The 10,652-nt window shown below is 58.1% G+C and overlaps 2 protein-coding genes across 2 annotated transcripts in view; one reads left to right on the top strand and one right to left on the bottom strand.

Annotated features, from left to right (window-relative positions):
- LOC137427663 (N-acetylneuraminate-9-phosphate synthase-like) overlaps positions 1-10,652 on the bottom strand; it is a 247,858-nt gene that overhangs the window by 173,302 nt on the left and 63,904 nt on the right. The window lies entirely within an intron of this gene.
- The window catches only part of LOC137427662 (N-acetylneuraminate-9-phosphate synthase-like), a 444,861-nt gene that overhangs the window by 401,242 nt on the left and 32,967 nt on the right, over positions 1-10,652 (top strand). Inside the window, exon 2 of the mRNA XM_068117294.2 lies at positions 2,139-2,276. Within this exon, the coding sequence (XP_067973395.2) occupies positions 2,139-2,276 (138 nt within the window). The remainder of the gene's footprint in view (positions 1-2,138; positions 2,277-10,652) is intronic.

Below are 10,652 nucleotides of genomic sequence, written 5' to 3'. Positions count from 1 at the left end.
CTCCCCTCCCCTCTCCCCCCGTTCCCCCTCCCCTCCCCTTCCTCCTCCCCTCCCTTCCCCACCCGGCAATGCCGAGTACTTCCCATGGCCAGCTGTACGTGGGCTGCTCGAGGGTTGGAAAACCAAGCAATCTTTATGTCTTGGCACCAAGTAAGAAAACCAGAAATGTTGTATACCAAGAGGTTTTGAGAAATTGAAAATTGACAAAACGTCATGTAGGAAATGTAGTGATATTGCTCTCAAATATACATGTTCTTTTCATCATATATTTGTATTATTCTTATTCAACCTGGGCAAAGCCGGGTACCTCAGCTAGTATATATATAAAGGAGGAGTGACTGTGTGTGTGTGTGTGTGTCTGTCTGGATGTCCGCTTATATCTCAAGAACTACACATCGGAGAAAAGTTTTAGACACAGATTCGGAATCAGCATAACATTCCGGTGGTTATAGGCTACTTTTTATTTTAATATCAATGGTTTAAAAAACCGGGCCAGCTGCAATTCCATGGTGTAGTTTGTGGCGGCGCTATTGCCCCTTTCCGATCCCATGACGCATTGCGGTTCCGATTCGCGATAAGGTCTATGCGCTATCACCGACACTTTTCCACCTTTTCCATACCTTTTAATCAGATTTAACTTATCGTCCATCGTAACCACATTACGCTTGGAAACACTAGCATTATCCTTCTTCGGACCCATGGCTAACACAGACACAGTAAAGGAATACTGTACGTCGCCTCTGTTTTGAATGAGAATCAGCAGTTGCGCGTACGTACAGTATACTGTACGTACATATTTATATTTTTTTAATGTGCTTTTTATTGTATTTTAAATTGTTTTTTAGCTTCTTTTATTGTTAATTTATGTACTATTTTATTTATTTTAAATATATTTTTAAGGAAAACAAATGTTTTCACGTCCGTAGGAGTGACGTAATGTTGCACATAATGACGTTCGCTGCCCGGTCATGAAAGAAATTATGATTCTCTTGCCAAAGTGACATGCAGATCAGGCAGTAAACCTCCCAACTGAGTTTCTCAACAGTCGTCAGCTTCAAGGACTCCCAACACACAGGTTGATTCTCAAGGTGCGAGCACCAATCATGCTTCTAAGGAATCTTGATCCACCAAAGCTGTGTAATGGAACACAATTGACAATCCAGCAAATGATGCCGCATGTCCTAGAGGCAACCTTCCTCTCAGGACAATACAGAGGAGAGAAAGTATTCATTCCAAGGATACCACTTATTCCACCTGACCTTCCATTCTCCTTCAAGAGGATTCAGTTCCCCATCAGGCTATGTTTTGCTATGTCCATCAACAGGGTGCAGGGGCAATCAATGAAGGTTGTAGGCCTGAACTTCACAGAACAAGTGTTTGCCCATGGCCAGGCGTACGTGGGCTGCTCGAGGGTTGGAAAACCAAGCAATCTTTATGTCTTGGCACCAAGTAAGAAAACCAGAAATGTTGTATACCAAGAGGTTTTGAGAAATTGAAAATTGAAAAAACGTCATGTAGGAAATGTACTGTGATATTGCTCTAAAATATACATGTTCTTTTCATCATATATTTGTATTATTCTTATTCAACCCGGGCGAAGCCGGGTACCTCAGCTAGTATATATATATATATACAGGCGGATGCAATAATCAATCCATTCATTATTGCCTTGGTTTGTCAGCAAGACTGTTTCTGTAAGAGCACTCAGCACACAATTTCTATCTTGATTCAGTGAGAAATAAAATCATTTGGTCAGAATGCTGGCGATAACACACCTGCTACCTCTCAATCAAGAAACATTGTAAAAATTAATATCTTGCTTACAATTCCTACGACAATACCACTAAGATCGAACATTGTTAAGCTATCTTTTCCCCAGAAGATAACACTTTCCTAGCTGGTCAGTAGCAGTTTAGTATTTAACGGTGTATTTTTGAAGAAGAAAATTAAGGAAATGCTGTCAAATATATGGGACATGCATCTCAATATTCCTTCTGAAGGACATTGCAACCATGGAGTTTGACATTATAGTGAATTTTCCCTGATGATTAAGTTTAAAATAACTGACAAGTTTGTCAATGGAGCTATTGAAAACTTCTACGTTCATTCATTTTTATTCATATTATATATTTATGCAGGAAAAAATGCCTCTGGAGTTCGAGCTTTGCCCTGGCCGGTTGATCGGCGGGGACCATCCTTGCTTCATCATCGCAGAGATAGGGCAGAACCACCAGGGAGACTTGGACATCGCCAAGAAAATGATTAAGATGGCAAAGGTGAGGCCACTCCTTTTTCTCTGATTCTGCCGTTATTGGGATGTGTGGAGTGTTTCATCCAATCACCACCGAGGAACGAACGATCACGTGCTGTGATTTATCTCCCCCACTCTTCATCGGAGGTAGCGCTCGACTCGCCCCGGACGCTAAGATTTAAATTCGACTGTGGTCAAAATACCTTGGACTGCAGCGAAGATTTACATTCTAACAGGATGACGACCCCAAGCATACAGCCAAAGCAACACTGGAATGGCTTCAGAACAAGAACGTGAAAGTCCTTGAGTGGCCCAGCCAAAGCCCAGACTTGAATCCCATGGCGAATCTGTGGAAAGACTTGAAGATTGCTGTTCACCGACGCTCCCCATCCATCTTGACAGAGCTTGAGCAAATCTGCAAGGAAGAATGGGAGAAACTCCCCAAATCCAGATGTGCAAAGCTGGTACAGACATACCCAAGAAGACTTGAAGCTGTAATCATTGCCAGAGGTGCTTCTCAAAAGTATTGACTCTGGGGGCTGAATACTTCTGTATTATGTGTAATAACCTGCACTTATGTATATTAATAACCTGCACTTGTTGCATTTGAGATGCTCTGCAATTGCTTTACACGCTCGCTGAAATCAGAAACCCACTGCAACACAGTCATGCCAGCTGGCACCGTATAGCGTTGCCAACTCTGGGGGATCGGTGACAAAAAAAACCAACTCAATTTAATCCATTTTAAGTTCAGGCTGTAACACAGCAAAACGTGAAAAAAGTCGAGGGGGTGTGAATACTTCCTGAAACTACTTTATGCATGTCGACGCATGTACAGATACTTTTATTATTTGGCCCACAATTTATTACATTCGTAACAGAAGAAATTGTCCATTATAACGTCGTATTGAGGAGCTGTGCTCCTACGCGAGTCGAAAGGATTGACGCAACAAAAGACGGGAATTCGTCCGAGCTCCTTTATTGGTAAAACGAAAACTCGGGTACTCTCTAAAGCCCGTTTATCGGGTAGCAATATATATAAGCACAATCAAACACGTCATACCGGAAGCCACGCCTCCCAAGCCGGGCGCGGCATGCCGATCGGAGCGTTTGCCCGGGAAAGGCAAGTCAGGGCATGCCCGGGCGGCCTGGGCGAGCCCGGGAAAGGCGAGTCTGGGCATGCCCGGGTGGTCTGGGCGAGCCCGGTACAGTGATCGCTCCCTGGTTGCGTCATCGGCAGGTGTAAGGCGATTGTGTATGCTCAGCGGCAACCGCTACACGCGCCCCCCCAGAATCGACTTGCACCGCCAGGGTCAATTTAAGGGGGGTCCTGATGACCCAGCCGAAGCGACCCCTGGAGGGTCGTGGGGGGGGCGGTGTGGTGGTGGGTGATCGAGCGGGGGGAACCGTGGACGGGGGGCGGCCTCGCCGCGGAGGAAGGGCCAACCGTGGTGGTTGGTCGACATCCAAGAGCGCCGGCTTGAGGCGGTCCACTGAAATCCGGTCCGACCTGCCGCCGACGTCGACGACGAAGGACTTGTCGTCCCGTCGCCGGACCCGGAAGGACCCGTCGTACGGCGGCCGGAGTGGCCCCCGGTGTGCGTCATGACGCACAAAAACGTACTCCGCTGTGCGAAGCGCTGGGGGGACGTAGGACTGGGGGCCACCGTGGTGGGACGTTGGCACGGGGGCAAACCGTCGGGCGGCCTCCTGGAGGTCCGAGCGCTGGCGAGCCGCGGACCAGGGACTGGTAGCGTCGGGCACGAACTCGCCTGGGACGCCTGTAGGTCCTCCTTGGGGGCCATGCGGAGGCCCAAAAGGACCCACAGCAGCCGGTCGGCCCAACCGCCGTCCTGAAGGCCGGCCATGAGCGCCGCCTTCATGGAGCGGTGAAAACGCTCGCACAACCCGTTGGCTTGGGGGTGGTAGGCCGTGGTACGGTGGAGCTTGACCCCCAGGTTGCGGGCGACCGTGCCCCAAAGCTCTGAGGTGAACTGCGGACCGCGGTCCGAAGAGATGTCTGCCGGTGCGCCGAAACGGGCGACCCAGGTGGCGATGAAAGCCTGCGCCACGTCGGCGGTTGTGGTGGAAGCGAGGGGAACAGCCTCCGGCCACCTGGTGGTCCTGTCCACCATGGTGAGCAGGTGTGTGAAACCTCGTGATGGGGGAAGGGGGCCCACCAGGTCCACGTTGAAGTGGTCGAAACGCCGTTCGGGCACGGTGAAAGGTGCCAGCGGGGCCTGGGTGTGGCGGTGGACCTTGGCCCGCTGGCAGGCCGTGCAGGCGTTGGCCCAGTCGCGGACGTCCCGTCGAAGTCCGTGCCAGACGAAACGCGCCGACACCAGCTTCTGGAAAGCTTTCCGGCCCGGGTGAGAAAGGCCGTGGAGGGAGGCGAAAATGCGGCGCTGCCAGGTAACGGGCACGACGGGGCGAGGCTGGCCTTGGGAGACGTCGCAGAGCAGGACAGTGTCCGCGAAGGGGACGTCGGCCAGGCGGAGGCCCGTGTCCACCGCCCGGAGGGCTTGCACCGTGGTGTCGGCGGTCTGGTCGGCCGCCATAAGCGCGAAGTCCACGCCCAGGTGGACCGCGTTCGCGCTGGCCCGAGAAAGACAGTCGGCCATGGTGTTGTCTTTTCCGGCGACGTGCCGGATGTCCGTGGTAAACTCCGACACGGAGGAGAGGTGGAGCTGCTGGCGGGCCGACCACGGCTCCATGACTTTGGCCATCGCGTAAACCAACGGCTTGTGGTCGACGAAAGCCGTGAACGGGCGGCCCTCCAGGAGGTGGCGGAAGTGGCGAACGGCCAGGTATAGACCGAGGAGCTCGCGGTCAAATGTGCTATATTTTAGCTCGTTCGGCCGGAGATGCCGGCTAAAAAAAGCGAGTGGCTGCCAAACCCCGTTCACCCATTGTTCATATACGGCGCCCACCGCGTAATCGGAGGCGTCCGTAGTGAGGGCGATGGGAGCGTCGAGCACCGGGTGAGCAAGCTGCGTTGCGTCGGCGAGGGCCAGCTTTGCGCCTGTGAATGCCGCGTCCATGTCTGCGGACCAGACGACGTCATGCTAGGCCGGCTTGCCCCGGAGGGCTTCGTAAAGGGGCCGCATGAGCTGAGCAGCGCGGGGCACGAAACGGAGATAAAAATTCACCATGCTGAGGAACTCCTGCAGGGTCTTGATGGAGCGGGGACGCGGGAACTTGGTGATGGCCTCGACCTTGGTTGGCAGCGGCACGGCCCCGTTCTTGGTGATGTGGTGGCCCAAAAAGTCAACAGCCATCGTGCCGAAGTGGCATTTGGCCGGGTTGACGATTAAGCCGTGCTCGCTTAGGCATCCGAACAGTGTTCGGAGGTGGAGGAGGTGCTCGGCCCGGGACGTGCTAGCGACGAGGATGTCGTCCAGGTAGACGAAGAGGAACGGCAGGTCGCGCAGCACGCCGTCCATCAAGCGCTGGAACGCCTGGGCCGCGTTCTTGAGGCCAAACGGCATCCTCAGGAATTCGAACAGGTCGAAAGGTGTGATGACGGCCGTTTTTGGGACGTCGGCCGGCCTGACAGGTACCTGGTGGTATCCCCGTATCAAGTCAATTTTCAAGAAAATGACCCGCCCCGCCAAACGGGCGAAAAAGTCCTGGATATGCGGGACAGGCTACCTGTCGGGGGTGGTAACGTCGTTGAGGCGGTGGTAGTCGCCACATGGGCGCCAGCCACCCCCCGGCTTCGGCACGATGTGCAGAGGTGAGGCCCACGCACTATCGGAGCGCCGCGCGATGCCGAGGTGCTCCAACGCGTCGAACTCGGCCTTTGCCATGGCGAGCTTGGCCGGGTCGAGGCGGCGGGCTCTGGCGTAGACCGGCGGGCCGTAGTTGGTATGTGGTGCTCGATACCATGTCTCACTGCGACGCCCGAAAACGTCGGCCACGTGTGGGCCGGGAACTCTGCGAGCAGGCGAGCGAACTCGTTCGCCGCCGGGAGGGCGCATGATAGTTCGGTCGGCGCGGAGCTGCTCATTGTGCATGCCAGGGAGCTGAAAGTCTCGGCGTTGACGAGGTGACGCCGTTTTACGTCGACTAGCAGCCCGTGCGCGCAGAGGAAATCGGCGCCTAGCAAAGCCATGGGCACGCTTGCCATCACAAAGGTCCAATTAAAGTGCTGGCTGCCGAAACAGAGGGTGACGTTGCGCGGGCCGAAGGTGCGGATGGCCGATCCGTTGGCAGCGACCAAGGAGGGGCCGCAAATGGCGGTCTGCCTGTCCTGCTCGGAGGCGGGTATGACGCTCAGTTTGGCGCCGGTGTCACAAAGAAAACGCCGCCCGGACGCTTTGTCCTTGATGAAAAGCAAGTTGCCCGAGTGGCCGGCGCTCATGGCTGGTAATGAACGCCGGCCCGTCCGTTTCCCGACTCGCCGAAAGTGCACGGGGGTTGGCATGTCCGAGCCTTTTGTCCGAACCTAGCGTGGTAATAACACCATGCCTGGTCAGGTGGAGGCCCCGGCCGTCGTGTTGGAATCGGTCGGCGCGGCGTGGCGGCCGCCAGTCGCACTGGCAGTTCGGCCTCCAACCGCACCGGGCGCTCGGGCGCCATGCGCGTCGCCTCGGATGGCGGCGGGCTCCAGGTAGCTGCCCCGATGTGCTGGCCTGCCGAGGAGATCTTGTCGGCTTCCCTGGCGAGGGCGCGGCGATCCGTGATCTGCGTGCCTGCCAGGGCGAAGCGTACCTGGCTCGGTAGCTGGCGGAGGAACAGCTCCCGGAAAAGAAAATCCGAGGAGTGCTCACCTAGCAGCGAGAGCATGTAGTCCATCCGCTCGGACGGGCGCGTGTCGCCGAGCTCGGGCAGGTCGAGCAGGCGTCGTGCGCGTTCTGCCGGTGAGAGGGCGAATGCGTCGAGGAGGAGCGTCTTGATCGCGCCATATTTGTCAGCGGCTGGCGGGTGCTGGAGGAGGCTCAGGGCGCGGGCCGCGGTGGCGGAGCTGAGTGCCGCTACCACATGGTGGAAGCGGGTGTCGTCTGCGGTAATGCCTCGCAGGGCAAACTGGGAGTCTGCCTGGGTGAACCAAACCGCCGCGTGAGCCTCCCAGAAGGTAGGCAGTTTAAGGGTAACTGCCGTGTCCATGTTGGGGGTCACAAGTGAGGAGCTGTGCTCCTACGCGAGTCGAAAGGATTGACGCGACAAAAGACGGGAATTCGTCCGAGCTCCTTTATTGGTAAAACGAAAACTCGGGTACTCTCTAAAGCCCGTTTATCGGGTAGCAATATATATAAGCACAATCAAACACGTCATGCCGGAAGCCACGCCTCCCAAGCCGGGCGCAGCATGCCGATCGAAGCGTTTGCCTGGGAAAGGCGAGTCTGGGCATGCCCGGGCGGCCTGGGCGAGCCCGGGAAAGGCGAGTCTGGGCATGCCCGGGCGGCCTGGGCGAGCCCGGGAAAGGCGAGTCTGGGCATGCCCGGGCGGCCTGGGCGAGCCCGGGAAAGGCGAGTCTGGGCATGCCCGGGCAGCCTGGGCGAGCCCTGTATAGTGATCGCTCCCTGGTTGCGTCATCGGCAGGTGTAAGGCGATTGTGTATGCTCAGCGGCAACCGCTACCGTATTATCATAACATCAGATGTCACGGGGTACTGTAGCAGTTCCCGCTGAATGTACACAATCGCCTTGCACCTGCCAGGACGCGGCCAGGGCACGATCGCCATGCCGGGCTCGTCCGGACGGGCCCAGACGCGCCTCTCCTGGGCATGCCCGGACTCGCTGTTCCCGGGCGCGCCCGAACCTCCCGGGCACGCCCGGTCTCGTCTTTCCCGGGCATGCCCGCTCTCGCCTTTCCAGGGCTCGCCCAGAGCGCCCGGGCACGCCCAGCCTCGACTTGCCAGGCCGCGTCCAGGACGCCCGGGCATGTCCAGACTCGCCTTTCCAGGGCTCGCCCAGAGCGTCCGGGCATGCCCGCTCTCGCCTTTCCAGGGCTCGCCCAGAGCGCTCGGGCACGCCCAGCCTCGACTTGCCAGGCCACGTCCAGGACGCCCGGGCATGTCCAGACTCGCCTTTCCAGGACTCGCCCTTGATACCCGGGCATGCCCGGTCTCGGTTTTCCCGGGCAAACGCCCCGACATAAATGTGTATATATATTGCTGCCCGATAAACGGGCTTGTGAGAATACCTGAGCTGTTTTGTTTCAATAAAGCAACTCGGACGAATTCCGTCTTTGGTCGCGTCAATTCTTTCGACTCGCGTTGGAGCGCAGCTCCTTCACTGGTGACCTACCGACATGGACACGGCAGTGACTCTTAAACTGCCTACCTTCTGGGAGGCTCACGCGGCTGTTTGGTTCGCCCAGGCGGACTCCCAGTTCGCCCTGCGAGGCATCACCGCGGACGACACCCTCTTCCACCACGTCGTGGCAGCGCTCGGTTCCGCCACCGCGGCCCGCGCCCTGAGCCTCCTCGAGCACCCGCCGGCTGCTGACAAGTATGACGCGCTGAAGACGCTGCTCCTCGACGCTTTCGCCCTCTCACCGGCGGCACGTGCACGGCGCCTGCTCGACCTGCCCGAGCTCGGCGACACGCGCCCGTCCGAGCGCATGTACTATATGCTCTCGTTGCTGGGTGAGCACTCTCCGGATTTTCTGTTCCGCGAGCTGTTCCTTCACCAGCTGCCTCACCCGGTACGCCTCGCCCTGGCTGGCACGTCGATCACCGATCCCCGCGCCCTCGCCAGGGAAGCCGATAAGATCTCCTCGGCGGGCCAACACATCGGCGTGGCTACCTGGAGCCTGCCGCCGTCCGAGGCGACGCCCACGACGCCCGAGCGCTCTGCGCGGTTGGAGGCCGAACTGCCGGTGCAACTGGCGGCCGCCACGCCGCGCCGACCACTTCCGACACGACGGCCGGGGCCTCCACCTGACCAGGCGTGGTGTTATTACCACGCCAGGTTCGGACACAAGGCTCGGACGTGCCGACCCCCGTGCACTTTCGGCAAGTCGGGAAACGGCCGGGCCGGCGTTCATTCCCAGCCATGAGCGCCGGCCACTCGGGCAACTTGCTTTTTATTCGGGACAAAGCGTCCGGGCGGCGTTTCCTTTGTGACACCGGCGCCCAACTGAGCGTCATACCCGCCTCCGAGCAGGACAGGCGGGACGCCGTTTGCGGCCCCTCTTTGGTCGCTGCTAATGGCTCGGCCATACGCACTTTCGGCCCGTGCGACGTCACCCTCTGCTTCGGCAGCCAGCGCTTTCAGTGGACCTTTGTGACCGCCTGCGTCCCCATGGCTTTGCTGGGCGCCGACTTCCTCTGCGCGCACGGGCTGCTGGTCGACGTCAAACGACGTCGCCTTGTCAACGCCGAGACCTTCAGCTCCCTGGCGTGCACGATGAGCAGCTCCGCGCCGACCGAACTGGCGTGCGCCCTCCCGACGGCGAAAGAGTTCGCTCACCTGCTCGCGGAATTCCCGGCCCTCACGCGGCCGACGTTTTCGGCCGTCGCAGTGCGGCATGGGATCGAGCACCACATACCCACTACGGGCCCGCCGGTCTACGCCAGGGCCCGCCGCCTCGACCCGGCCAAGCTCGCCGTGGCAAAGGCCGAGTTCGACGCGTTGGAGCACCTCGGCATCGTGCGGCGCTCCAATAGCGCGTGGGCCTCACCACTGCACATCGTGCCAAAGCCGGGGGGCGGATGGCGCCCGTGTGGCGACTACCGCCGCCTCAACGACGCTACCACCCCCGACAGGTACCCGATCCCGCACATCCAGGACTTCTCCGCCCATTTGGCGTGACGGGTCATATTTTCCAAAATTGACCTGATACGGGGATACCACCAGGTACCTGTCCGGGCGGCCGACGTCCCGAAGACGGCCGTCATCACGCCGTTCGGCCTGTTCGAATTTTTGAGGATGCCGTTTGGCCTCAAGAACGCGGCCCAGGTGTTCCAGCGCTTAATCGACGGCGTGCTGCGCGACCTGCCATTTCTTTTCGTCTATCTGGACGACATCCTCGTCGCCAGCACGTCCCGCGCCGAGCACCTCCTCCAGCTCCGAACACTGTTCGGTCGCCTCAGCGAGCACGGCTTAATTGTCAACCCGGCCAAATGCCACTTCGGCACGACGACCGTTGACTTTTTGGGCCACCGCATCACCAAGACCGGGGCCGTGCCGCTGCCGACCAAGGTCGAGGCCATCACCACGTTCCCGCGTCCCCGTTCCATCAAGGCCCTACAAGAGTTACTCGGCATGGTGAATGTTTATCACCGATTCGTGCCCCGCGCTGCTCAGCTCATGCGGCCCCTTTACGAGGCCCTCCGGGGCAAGCCGGCCAAGCATGACATCGTTTGGTCCGCGGCCATGGACGCGGCCTTCGCGAGCGCAAAACGGGCCCTCGCCGACGCAACGCTGCTGGCTCACCCGGTGCTCAACGCGCC

This window comes from Myxine glutinosa, chromosome 5, assembly GCF_964187855.1.
Source record: "Myxine glutinosa chromosome 5, kmMyxGlut1.1, whole genome shotgun sequence".
Classification (NCBI taxonomy): Eukaryota; Metazoa; Chordata; class Myxini; order Myxiniformes; family Myxinidae; genus Myxine; species Myxine glutinosa.
The sequence above is the reverse complement of the archived record's forward strand: the minus strand, read 5'-3'. Positions and strand labels throughout refer to the sequence as shown.